Source organism: Excalfactoria chinensis, chromosome 1 (genome assembly GCF_039878825.1).
Source record: "Excalfactoria chinensis isolate bCotChi1 chromosome 1, bCotChi1.hap2, whole genome shotgun sequence".
In the NCBI taxonomy this organism is placed as follows: domain Eukaryota; kingdom Metazoa; phylum Chordata; class Aves; order Galliformes; family Phasianidae; genus Excalfactoria; species Excalfactoria chinensis.
Window position 1 is genome coordinate 163,571,741 of NC_092825.1, and position 14,194 is coordinate 163,585,934.

Below are 14,194 nucleotides of genomic sequence, written 5' to 3' on the forward strand. Positions count from 1 at the left end.
CAAGGTAAGTAGAAAAAATTAACCTTTTCTCTATTGTTAAATATGGCTAAGAACACTGCAAGATTCAAATATAATGTGATTCATGTTCAAGGTTTAGAGAAATTATTCTTCATACCTCTATGTGTGTGCATTTGTATTCCAATGCCAAATCCTTCTTTGTGAGCATCTAATATTAAATATGGTTATTTATCATTCTACTGACACTATTAATAAGCTGATCTTACATGGAGATCTACATAAAACATTCATTTTACAAACTCTGCAGGTATGAAGATGATCCCAAGAAAGAAGAGCAGATAAAATGTTAAGCTAAAGAAACCTGCTGTGGGGTATACAACCTACCATGTGTTACCAGATAGAAATGTGGACTACTTTCTTTTTATTCTATATAAATATAAATATTTATTCTAAATATTTTCTTTTTACAGAATGATATGTTAGTTTAAAGCATGCATGTCAGACATACTATGCTCTGTATTTGTGGTTCTCAGAATGGATGGGTACAGGATACCCTATAGAGGAAGGAGCATGAAGGTGTGGTGAAAGGTAACAAGGTAACAAGCCATCCAGGGGAAATTCCATCCAGCTTTTGCCTCAGTTCTTTCTCTTCCTTTGTGGTTTTCTACATCAAACTTCCACTCCTCTTTGGGAACTATGTCAAGGGTGGAAAAATCACTTTGGAGGCAGTGAGCAGCTAGGCAGGGACACAGGGGAAGGGATGGTTGTAGGATGTCAGTATGTGAGGTCATAGTTCTACTCTTTTTGTTGGAGAAAAACTTCCTTTGTTGGAGGACATGAGTATATGACTCATGACACTCTGGAATGAAATGATATATTCCTGAGTTAGGTGACCGGAGAACTGAGAGTTATGTGTCTAAAAATCCCCTGAAGTATCACAACAGGAAAGGTTACAGGGGTCTGCTCTCTAAGTTCTGAGAACCGCAGCTCTACACTTAAGAATTTTACCTGCATAAACTGAAGAGAAGCTTCAAAGTCCTCCACAGGATACATCTTAATACGGAAGAATTTCATTCCCATTATGAGGCTGATAATGCTTTGAACTACATACGGGCTTTGTTCTTTATGCCGTAGCTCTTTTAATTCTGCCATGAATTTCTTCTTTACAGCAGGAAATCTAGGAATTCGTATTGGTTAGTCCCAAAACAGCATACATTCATGTTTGAAATGTATTGTAAGACATATAAATGGGGAAAAACTGACAGAAGATTCACATCTGGTTGTAAAATATATCAATCAGTTGGTCAATAGATTTCTTTCAGTTCAGCTTTCTTTTGCTTCTGACAAACTCAGAACAAAAAGAGTTCAGCCTGACCTTAGTCTTTGTGCACAACTACATCTTCCCAATTATTTTCCACTTGTGCTACATTTTAATATTTGAGCTCATGATATCATTAAAATAGCCCTATCAGACGTCATTCAAAAATTCAAGTTGAAAGATCGTGAAAAGTACGTGCAAAAGACAAGGCTCAAATTATAACCATGAAAATATTCAGGTAGGCCATTATTCAGGTAGGCCATTTTTGCCTTTGCTTTTTGTTTCTGACAGTCATTACAGTAACACTACAGCTTGGGATTGGGGGCAGGGGTGGTAACCATATTTTATCTCCCACATGAGTCTGCTTCTCTATCCATAAGGATCATCTACAGGATTCAGAAGAAGCTGCATTAAATTACAAACTGAAATAACTGCATAGAGACTTGAAAATATTGGTAAAATATTGCAGTCATTTTAAGGTTTGCTCAGCTAGAGAAAAAAACAGCATATAGAAAAAAGACTATTTGAAATAGTTCTCTTCAGGCCTTTGGGGTTTCCACAGACATCACTGGTGAGATAGGGAAAATACTTTTGCTGTAGCCTAGTTGAATTTATTATAGGATCACTGGAATAGACAATGCATATAGGAAGTCTCTGATTTTCTGGACGTTATGCTCTAAACCACCTGGATGAACAGAGGACCATGGAGATGAAATGATTTATTGTGCACTATCTTTAAAGAAATTGAGAAAACCAGAATACTTGCATACAAAGTAAATGAAACTACTCAGGTTTCCTTTATGTATGGTATTCAATTTTACTCACTTTGCTTGAGCTAGTACACCTATAACTTCTGCATATAAATCTGCAACAATGTGCATATTTCCAGTGTTAGGACCAAGGTACCTGGCAAGAGATAAGAAAGAATTGTGTTTGTCAGTCAGGTGTCTGAGAAAGCATGATGCTTAAATGCAATCTATGCAAGTCAGCAAGTAGGTTTTTTTTTCATGCAATTTTTGTCTGAAAAAGAGCCTTACCCTTCTTTGTATTTAAAGTGCTTGAAAGCCAAGTTAATAACATCATGTACCAAAGTGTCTATTACAGGATGAAGTGGAATCTGAAAACACAAAATAAAACATGACCGGTACACATATAGTACACTTCAAGCCACATAACTAAGTACTAGTATTACTTGTGGGTACCTTTCCTACACAGATAAGATACCAGTAGAAATAGCAGCTAGCTAATAAGACAGCTGAAATGAGCTATCCATTTAAAGTCCCTTTAGAATTGAAGATAAATACTTCATCTTCAAAAACCTGTCAAAGTGAAGTCTGCATGAGTGCAGAATACTCTGTATGGCACATGTGCAAGACAGAAAGCAATGGACAAGCATACAGGGTTTTATCTCATGGTTTTATTAGATTTTTAAAGACAAAACCAGAAACAAGAATCCTAAAATTATGCTATAAGACAAACTTTGTACAGATAATGTACATCTGAAGAACTCCATACCTGTTTCAAAACTTCTATTAATACTAAAGAAAATATAAAGTCAATAGCCAGATCTCTTCTTTCCATTAAATAGTCCCTTTGCTGTTCATCACTGCAAAATCAAAAGAAACACAGCATTTAGGAGATGTGTTACAAATCACATTATATGCTTTCTTCAGTTACACACGTAGTTCGCAGGGGATTATGTTCTATTTTTCAAAACTGCACTACAACATTTCAGAAGTAATGCACTGATACTTCCTTAAAATCTGAGACAAGTAAAACAAACCAAACTTGCTCCATTCACCTTCATTCAGATACTGAAATACAACTTTCCATTTTCTTCTTTTCTCCAGTTTAAGTACGCCTGTTCAAGGAAACAAAACACAACAAAAACCAAGGAAACCTGGATTGGTTTGTTTCAGTTTCCTTGCTGATGGCACCAGTTAGACAGTTCTCAATTACACTTGGAAGGCAAACATAATAAATTACTCTGTGCTATCAAGTTCAGATATAGACTTGTGATGAATTTTAAAACCTGCCTTTAAAGTACTGACGGAGAATTCATAACCAAATCACATCCTCTTTTTGAAACTGCTCCAGTGTTATTATTTTTAATTCGCCATCATTTGCCATATGTAAAAATGCATTCCTGGTGAACAGACCAGAAGATCTGAAGTGAGTAGCTTGCAACAGAAAGACAAAACATACCTGTGTGGATCAACTGATCACAGGTACAAAGTGCACTGAAAAGATGACATGAAATGTAAAATTCTTTTTGTAAAATTCAATATTCAATGAGCAGTCCTGTAGGCCTTCTGAGAGAACTACCACCGCCTTCAGTGAGGCTTTGAGCAAAGAACAGATCCCAACACATTTCTCAGTAACTGATTTCGGGTGTATTTATGTACTTCTAATTAAGAATGCGTTTAAAAGCGCTGCTTGATCAGCATTGAAATGAATTATTTGCATTTTGATTTTCTTGGTTTCACATTAAGTGGAGAAAGGACTGGTTATACGTACTTTTTCTAATACTATCAATTGACTGTGTGGCCTTGGTTCACTGTTAAACTGCCCTTCAACTAGATTTTGAGTGGCATTCCTGAAGACTTCTATGTGACCTTATACATAAACTGATTGTCTTGTAAAAGGCTCCTATAAGGGGCAGTCAGGAGAAAGCGGCACTTTATGACAAGGATTCATCTCATGCCAGTGCACAAACTGATGAATTATGCTTTCAAATAGCCTGCTTCCACTCACCACAAGGAATCCAGGAGAGCATGACTCAGGTCCATACCTACCTTGTTGATACCTAAAACTGGCTCTTATCCCTTCAATCCAGTAAGTACTGACCTCTGTAATTATTGGATTAAATGTAATTCTTCCAGTACTAGAAAGGAACTTCTAAAGAGGAGGTAGACAGACTTTTTACACGGTCTAATAGTGATAGGACAAGGGGGATGGCTTTAAACTAAAAGAGGGGAAATTTAGGTTAGATGTCAGCAATTTTTTACTCAGAGGGTGATAAGGCACTGGCATGGGCTGCCCGGGGAATCTGTGGGTGCCCCATCCCTGGCCAGGCTGGATAGGCCCTAAACAGCCTGGTCTGATGGGTGGTGTCCCTGCCCAGGGTGGCCGGAGTTTGATGGTCCCTTTCAACCTAAGCCATTTTATGATTCTCATCTAAAGAACTTCCAATGTGTTTCTAAACACCAAGTCTGCTGTTTCAATGAAATATGTAAATGTATTCATAAAAACTTTAAGTTCAAATAATGTACTGTACCAAACGGTCAGAACTCAATGTCAGTCTGTTGACTTATTGCCAAGGAACTCCTGATAGCGTAAGAGATCAATATATTTGTTCTGGGGTTTTTCTTTTTGCCTGCTTGTTTGTTTAAGCGTTAAGTCAATGTTGCTAAAGCTTGTTAACCAGTGCACAGTGATTTGGATAGAGAATAGCTGTATGTGAAATTTCTCTGACAAAGCACAATGCTGCATGAAAAAAAATCCTTCCAAATGTTAGAGAATTATTACCTGCTCATGAGCAAAAAAGACAGCTTATACAAGCATCTATTTAAATAACATGACAGCATACAAAACAACAGTAAGAACCAGCGTCTTCACTAAATGCAGCATAATTTTAAAGACACAGTTACTTCATTTATATTAAAGCTGAGAGCAGATTTCCAAGAACATGAAAACAACTTTCAAACAACTATAAATGTACAAAAGTGGATAGGTGAAATGTAATATATTTTACCCAGAATTTGTCACTAGCGCATGAAGACATATTAAAAACCATACCTTTTGGATTTAGTACTAGTTCTTGGTCTGTACTCATGAGATTCATCTTCTATGCCGTTCTGTCTTTTGTACCAATCAAACAAAGTGCGCAGAATAGAGGGCAGGCAATATTCTGAAAGCGAGCTCATTGAGCTTATTACCTACAGGGAAAATACAACAAAGCAAAGAGTGACCAAGGTTCCCCATTACCTTTAAATATATATATATATATAAATTTAAAAATAAATAAATAAAGCACCAATTCAATGGTTTAGCATTTTCTTTCTTGTTTTCATGTATCTTTCCAAGTTACAAATCTTTGGTCCAACTTAAGGTACCTAATATTCAGCATTTCCTCTTGAAATATAAGTACAAATACAGTAAGAGTGTCAACAGTACCTTTTAACTGACAATACCAGAGCACATACAAATGTTTAACACATCCTCCAACTCAACACTAACGCTTGTTTTTATTCATTATACACGTTGGTATTTAATTTGAGCACACTGTAATGATAGGAGAGAAAAAGGTGACTAATGAGTGGTACTGTGTTGTGGGTTGTATCTGACTGCAGAATGCCCCTCCTGAAGCTTGTAACAAATTGAGATAGATAATCTTAACTAACTGGGTATACCAATGTATCGTGTCATTAGGACCATGTACCTGGTAATTTAGACTTCTCTTTTACGTATGCTTTCCTCTGTATTTTTGTGTACAAATAAGTAAAATATAGTAAAAAACCATTCCTCAGAAGTCTCTGAATAAGCAGTGTTAGTGTCGTACCGGATACCAGCACTACTGCTCACTTGATATAAACTTTGTCACCAATTACAGAAACATTACTGAACATTTTTTAACTGTTACTCCTGAACTATGACTTAAACTTCCTATTACAGGAAACCATAAACCAGCAATACGCGAAAGATCAGAAGCTTGGGTAAAATAAACAACCATAACCTTATCCAAGAGGATCATATAAGTGTTGAAACTAAACATTTACAGACATTTTTTTATGAAAAAAGAGCAAATCATTTAAAAAATGAATGACATCCAGATCTGGAGATTTGTGACTAAGCCAGGATCACGCAGGGTCTGATCCTACGAAGTGCTGAGTGCAGGAGCTGAATGCACTTTGTGCCAGGTAGGCTGATTATGTCAGTAGCTCTTCCAGGTTTACTCATTTGCTTAAATGCAAAAGAGCACGTTTGAGTGCTGAGGAACAAGAAAAGCAGTCTTGTGTCTTGCATACAACCAAGCCCACGTGAAGTCTGCGACTAAGATGAGACCAAAACCAGGAATCTGAGCACTATTCCCAATGTCAGTCATGCCCCAAAATGACAATTTTTCTTGTGGATAATAGCTTAGATAAACAACTCTGATCTCTTTTTCTGTTTTTCATATGCAGAATTCAACTAACTCACAGTGGTGTGGTCTAAAGCTTAGGAAACATTTTCAAGATAAATATGATTGTTTTGACTGTGTTCAGATCTTACGGTCTAAAATTAAATATAGAGCGTTAGAAAGCTAAAAATGAAAGTTTATGCAACAGTTCCATTTTAGGAATGCTCTCGATCCAATATACGTTATTATCTGAAATAGAAAACAAGCTGCTGTGGAAGATGGCATGGAGGCTGTGCTTGCAGCAGCGACAGGAGGCTTTTCAGGATGAATGATTACAGCAGCCCAAGCTGAAGGATACCAAAGCCTTTAAGCATAACACTTCAGATAAGATCTTAAAAGACATGAATCAGCCAGTGCCAGAGCAGACGATTCACTACCTGCTCAGACATTTCTATTGCTTCTTTATTGTTTTCTAAAAGGTTTTCTGAAGCTGCCACAACAGCAGCTGTTCATTATGAGATGCAACGAGAAAGAGTTTCCTGAAGAAAACCGTAAAACCCAGGAACAACAGTGGGATTTTCTGAGAGAAGCATCTATTTTTAAGATCACAGCAATGCTCGTAAGCAAAACAATAAATACTTGAAGCTCAGTAACTTTTAAGAGATCACAATATTTAACTGCAAGTAGAGAATGGTTTCAATCAGGTGTCTCCGCAGGCTGCCTAAAACATTGCTCTTCCTTCAGCTACACAATTTCACTCCCCTTGAAAAGTCAAACTGAATCCTGTTAAATCTCCCCAATCTGTACCTTCTCCGCTGAATTTATAGTACGTGCCACTAGCAGGGATAAAAGGTCAATATAACTTTAAAAAAAATCTTTCTGTCATTGCACTTTTAAGACAGGAAGGAAGGGTGGACTGGGCAAAGACCTGGCTCTCAGGGAACAGGAAGGGAGGGAAGTCTAGCCAGCGTGTTGGTTACTCAACCCTTTCATTTATTGGAAGTAAGTCCAGGATGGAGATGAATTCTAGCTCTGTGCTGCTCCTGAAAGGGAGTGCACAGATGTACAAGTATGTCTTTGTTGTACAGATGATCATGTTCTTCCATCATAAATGAACCACCTACTGTATAACTTAAGGATAAGAAATCTGCACAAGTGTGGAGCTGTTTAAAACTTCTGTTCACAGAGCACTAACCATACTTTATGTAAATGCTTAATATTTATTTTGGATTAATATGTGAAAATAAATGGAATGAAATTCTGTCCAGATAGTTTGCTACGATCTATATACTTTCACGAAAGTCTTGCTGTACTGTCAAAACAGGAACCTAAGAAATGTTTCCACTAACAGGATGAATAATAATGTGGGTTTTTTTAGATTTCACATATGAATTTCTATATGCTTTAATAGCAAATGCATCCAAAACTGAGTTCTCCTTTCAATAGCATCATTGATGTCCTGACTCTCATCTTTTCATACATCATATTTATCTGTATGTATGTCAAATGGGCACTTGACTGTCATTTTATTAATGCAGAAATCCAGTACTTCATTTTTGCAGTGATGATTTATTTTTTCTGAACTATTATTCAGTCAGTGTCTGCAGTCTGTCTTCAAACTATTGTGTATACTCAAAATAATGGACAATACAAGAGAGGTTACACATTGTTCTATCAATGCAACTGAAAGAAGTAGGATTTGATTGATATTTTCTTTGCTATATTTAGGATACCCACAGCCATGCAATAATGTTTTCCCTTCCTTCAACATTTTTCCATCCAATGCATGTCTATAACAAAACCCCATAACTATAAACAACATGGATTCAAGGAAAATAAAGGCTACAATGAAGCTCATGTTCCTTGAAATCAACTGCAGAGTAATAATGGTCAACAGTAAGACCAGGAGGTCTTGGAGGCAAGGGTAGAGAGATGAACTACACTAAGCTGTTATTAATGTAGGTACATGATGGAATTCCTATTGGATCCCTGGAGACAGAACAATTTTTTTCCTGCAAATGTTAAGATTTCTAAATAAGCCAACCCTCAAATGTAAAAAATCTGTAAAATCTAACATTTGATGTAAATACAGTTAAGTTTGCGTAGATCTTATTTCAATCATATCTGTGTTCTGATAATTTCTGGGGGCATTTACTCCTAAGTAAGTATATTGGGGAATCATTAAGACTGGTAACAAGTAATTTGGAATCACTGGTTTTCACCTGTGTGAGTAAAAAACTAAGATTTTTTGTATCATAATGTTGTAGACAGTTGATTTCATTTATGTTGCTCAAACATTAGCGAGGCTTACAGCTTTACTTCAGGGTAACAATTTATATGGAATTGGTGGATAGGGCAAGGGTGATGGATGTCATCTTCCTGGATTTCTGCAAAGCCTCTGACATAGTCCCTCACCACATCCTTCTCTCTAAATTGGAGGGGTGTGGATTTGAAGGATGGACTGTATGATGGATTAGGAATTGTCTGGCTGGATGCAGTCAGAGGGTTGTGATTACTGGTTCTGCGTCAGGGTGGAGGCCAGTCACAAGCGGTGCCCCTCAGGGGTCGGTCTTGGGACCAGTGCTCTTCAACATCTTCATCAATGACACAGATGATAGCATCGGGTACACACCTAGCTGAGCGCTGCAGTCGATACACTGGAGGAAAGGGAAGCCATCCAGGGGGGCCTGGACAGGCTAGAGAAGTGGGCCCATGAGAACCTAGTGAGATTCAACAAGGCCCAGATAGTTATACAGGCTGGGAGAAAAACCCCTTGAGAACAGTCCTGTGGAGAAGGACTTGGGGGTCTTGATGGACAAGAAGTTGGACGTGAGCCAGTAGCATGAGCTTGCAGCACAGAAGGCCAACTATATCCTGGGCTGCATTAAAAAAGGGGCGGCCAGCAGGGAGAGGGAAGTGATTTTCGAGGTCTTTTCCAACCTGGGTGATTCTGTGATTCTATGATTGTCCAACTCTAATCAGCTCTTGTGAGGCCCCATCTAGAGTGCGGCATCAAGGCCAATACATTTTCACTTCCATGGAAGGTCATGAGTAGGTCCAAAGTATTATATTCATGCTGTATTTTTATATGGAAAAATGTCTGCAGGTTGATCCAAGAATACATGGTGCCTTCAGTGTCATCAATTCATAGAACACTTCTATTCTGAGCAATAGAAGATACTTCAGTGTGGGCTGAGAGAAGACTAATAAAAATGTCTCCTTGTGTGAGGATGAGTCTCTTGGATAATTATGGGGTTTTTTGCCCTACCTTTTGATCTTTTCGTGTACTGAAACTTCATGGTTTCCTGTAAGAGGAAGTTTAAGTCATAGTTCAGTAGTACTGTGTTTAATAACATTCCTGTAATTGGTGAGACAGAGCGTGCTAACGCTGGAGCAGTAGAACTCTTTGCCAATAGTCAAGTAAAGCTGTCTAACGAAGAACTTGCAGAGCATAACTTTAAATGTGTAATAAAGATAACACATATTGAAACTATACATCCTCCAGTATGTGCTTTCTTTATACACATGCACACCTAACAAAGAAAATACAGTCAGAGTAGGGAATCCAGTTTGCAAGGCTAACAGTGAGATGTTCTGCAAGTCAGGATAAGTGAGATTACTTCATACATTGCTAAAGATCCTATTTTAAGTTAGAGGATGGTGATGCAATTGACAGCTAAACAGAACCACAGGACAATACTGTCTGCCCACCAGGAGACACTGATACTACACCCATGTGGAAAGAAACAGTATTGTCTGGCATCACCTCATCAGCTCTGCATGTGCACTGCCAGGTCCCCAGACCCTGGAGCTATGATCATAACCACATTTGAGAACAGGCAGAAGATAGTCTCATTTTCTGACAGTCAGAGATAAAGCTGTTCAGTGGAAGTAAACAATGCTTTAAGATATATTCCTAGTGGTTCACAAGTTTCAACCTTAAGCTTCATTCTAATTACTGAAGGTAGCTAAAACTCCATTCTGCTTGTTGTAAATTTTGGCAAAGGGCATTTTTAAAGCTGTCTTTTTTCATCTCTGAAGCCAACCTGAAAAAGACAACTTAACTTAAAATTGGACTATTCCTTACTGTTGCTGCTTTTCAATTTACAGCTAAGATGCAGTTCAGATATTTTAAGATCCTAGTGATCTGTTCACTTTGTTTCACCCATCAATTTCATTTGACTTGAATACAGGCAATTTGTTTGAAGCCTTCAGAATCTGATTTGGGAAAATTACGTTCTTCTGACTGTGCCATTTTTGATGCCTTCAAATTGAAAACCAAAGCTGTTAGATACCACTTGAAAGTTAACAGATGCTTCTTGATAACACTTGTTCATGGGGATTCCTCAATTGCTGAATTAGAAATGGCTGGGATGTTATCTGTTGCCTTTCCTGTTCTTCCCAGACACCTTTGTTTCTGGAATAAATACCAACATTTTCCAAACTTTACTTGGAAGGCAGAAGCAAGGGATTATCAAACTGGTCTTCCTGCATCCCACATATTCTACATATTCAAGTTAATTTAATTTAATTTAATAACCATTAAACACAAATGGTTAGAGCTAAAAGCACAAGGCCTCTTATTTTTACTATTGGTTTTAGTATGGCATATTATCACGCTATTCAAGGTTTCCCAGATAGATCAGAACTTAACTTTTAGTATCAGCAAATAATATCTGCATTTTCATGACAATTTTATAATGCTGACGTAGTTGTTAATAAAACAGCTTTGTAATACTGAGATGCATCAATGAAATAAACTGAAAGATATATGACAGCTGAAAAAAGACTTTTTGCTCTCTCTTACTAAAACAAAATAAAACCTTTCAAGTGAAACACTGCCAAAAACTCAGGCTGACATAAAGCCTGAAAATGTCAGTTTGGACTGTTTGTTTGGAAAATTTCATGGAAATGAAACCGAGGTTTTCATCAAGGAAGTCTAAGGCAAACTCAGGTCTACAATTTTTCTACCAACTCTCTACACACATCTAGGTAGAACTCCAGATATGTGGTGAGAAATGTACACGAATGTTGTATGTAACAGAATGTGCCCTTGTTTTTCAGTCTGCATTTGTTGGTTCCTCCTGCCCAGGATTTAAAGTAAAACGCCACAGCTGGAAATGCAAAATCGCTTCACTCTATGGAAGTATTCACTATCCACATGAATTTATCTTGAATTAATTGTTCAGTTTTCTATTTGCCAGTAACCAGGAGAAGTGTGAAATCTTCTAACTCCTCCTTGTAAAGGGCCACAGTTTGCCTGACCATGAATACTTAATCAAATCAAGGCCACCCATTATGTGTTTGCTTAACACACTGCAGGAACAGTATCACAAGTTTTGCATATGGGTGGCTTAATTTGTTTTTCTTTCCCATTTATATCTGAAACTCTTCCCACAGGAAGGGAAAAAAAGTGAAAATATGAAATTAAGGTCAAAATACTAAACACAAAAAAAATCATTACCAGCTCAAAGCAGCTTCCGTCAGCCTGCGGTGGATGGCTTCCCTAGAGGCTGTGGCCAGCAGAAGCAGGCAGGATGGTCAGGACTGTAAAACAGCCCTTTGCCTCCTGGACAGCCCGCTTGACAGCCTTCCCCTTCTGCAAAAGCGGCTACAGAACAACCTAGAAAGGGTTACTTTGTCAAGCTGAATTTATGAAGTGAGCCTTTCTGGATGCCAGCAGGAGCTCACAAGGCATCTCTTCTTCTGGCACAATATATCTAACATACCAGAAGAGTCAATAAAAGTGGTTCAGTTCATTTTGGGTTCTGAAGTACTACCCATGCGTATCTCCTCACCTGAAGTAAAACATCTCAGTGTGGTACTTTCAGCTTACTGCATTAGCCGGAACTGATTTCAGGTTATGCAGTCACTGCTGCTTCTGCTATTTCATTCTATCCTGTCTTTATGGCACCAGAAGCACAATGGTACAGGCAGCAATGGCCAAAGCACAAAGCTCACTGAGACAGGAATGGTGGAGCAGCACATGACTTTGTTTTTCATGACACACCTTGTATTTCTTCCTCCTCTTTGTTGGGAGTGAGTTTTGGCAATCTTTACATGCCTTAAATTCTTTTACAACTTTCTTTATCTCAGAATAGGTTACTCACGTAGGATTTTTTTTCTAGATCTTTATTTTATTTTATTTTATTTTATTTTATTTTATTTTATTTTATTTTATTTTATTTTATTTTATTTTATTTTATTTTATGACTGGGGACCATGAGCCCTTCTCAAAAACCAGATATATCAATAAGATATAAAGGTTCCTTCAAACCTCAATCAAAGGAAACAGACAGAAAATAACACAACAAATATGCAGCAGAAATCAAGAAATTCTACAGCAAAGAAGTTTGAAAATAATGGAAAACATTCCTAATTTAGGAATATATTCCTAAATATTCCTAATTTAGGCAAAACACTCATCCTACTAAAGCACACTGACAGATTTTATTTTGCAGTGTACTGTGATGGTCTTCTGACACTAGATTGCTTTCCAAGTATTTGTCTTACAGCTCAAGAAACAGAAATAATTTCATTCCAAGTGTCTTACTTGATCAAACTGGGGGTCCTCTCCTCGTTGTAGAGATTTGGTCAGTGGCTTCTCCTAAAAGAAAATATATTAAACATGCATTACTTAATGTCAATATTACATTCTACCAGCTCTAGTCTTATTTTTCTGTTACATTTTTGCTCACATAATTTCCCACCTGATCCCTTTCATGCTGGAAAGGATGTTTCATGTGAAAGAAGATCCAGGCACACATACAAACTAACCCTGATAGCGTGTCTCTAGTGTATTCAAAGAAACGAAATGGTTAACCATTTATCACATCTGATTTACCTGGTGTTCACACTGACAACTATAAAATACTTCAATACAGTAGAAATCACACAACTTTTCCTCTAGTATGTACCTAAGGTGCAGTATTTACCTATAGGATGTACCATCTTGTTACATTACTACCAGGCAGTGCTAAGATGCTCGTATATCTGCTTTATCACAGCACGCACTGAAAGAAAGGTGATTGTACATCAGATACCATACAATTCATTTTTAATGGAGACAGCTGCAGAAAAGTGACCGTGTTATGTTAAAAGAAAAAAGGAAATTTTTGCTTCATAAGCATTGGTTTAAATTTCCTCACAGATGTAAGTCAGTGGCAGAAGGAGAAATGGAAGCAAATTTTCAACACGCACTCTCAAACTACCTGGGAAGGCCAAAGAAAATGGCACAGATCAGGAGACCCCATTTACCTTTACAGCATTTCTTTTTGCCAAGCAGGCTCAACTACTCTGGCATGTACAAGTACACTATTATACTTAACATTTGTAAAGCTATCAGGCTCTGCAATAACGGACCCGGGAGTCCTTGTATGTACATCAAGTTGAACACGTGTGAGTAAAGTGCCCTTGCTGATAAGATGACTAATAGTATTCTTGCTGCATTAGGCCATCAGGTCAAGAGAGACGATCCTTCTCTACACCTCATTGGTAAGGCCGGACCTGGAGTACTGGGTCCAGTTTTGGGCTCCCCAGAACAAGAGACACATGAACATAACTGAAAGCATCAAACGGAAGGCAACCAAGATGGTTAGAGAACTGGAAAATCTCTGCTATGGGGAGAGGCTCAGAGAGATGAGACTGTTCAGTCTAGAGCAGAGGAGGCTCAGGAGGCAGCGGTGCCCTGTGCCAGGACAAGCAGCAATGGATGCAAAATGGAAAGACTTGAAGTGGTACAAAATATTTTTGTTATTTAATGTTGCTTTCTGCAGAAAATGTTGTCCAGTGTCATCTGC

At 37.8% G+C, this 14,194-nt stretch overlaps 1 protein-coding gene across 5 annotated transcripts in view; it reads right to left on the reverse strand.

Moving 5' to 3' along the window:
- Positions 1 to 14,194, reverse strand: part of FRY (FRY microtubule binding protein) — a 235,717-nt gene that overhangs the window by 101,299 nt on the left and 120,224 nt on the right. For all 5 annotated transcript variants that reach the window (XM_072361601.1, XM_072361602.1, XM_072361600.1 and 2 more), the window contains 6 exons: positions 12,949 to 13,002; positions 5,075 to 5,214; positions 2,792 to 2,882; positions 2,314 to 2,393; positions 2,102 to 2,182; positions 967 to 1,135 (listed from right to left, as the gene is read on the reverse strand). In XM_072361601.1, the coding sequence (XP_072217702.1) occupies positions 967 to 1,135; positions 2,102 to 2,182; positions 2,314 to 2,393; positions 2,792 to 2,882; positions 5,075 to 5,214; positions 12,949 to 13,002 (615 nt within the window). The remainder of the gene's footprint in view (positions 1 to 966; positions 1,136 to 2,101; positions 2,183 to 2,313; positions 2,394 to 2,791; positions 2,883 to 5,074; positions 5,215 to 12,948; positions 13,003 to 14,194) is intronic.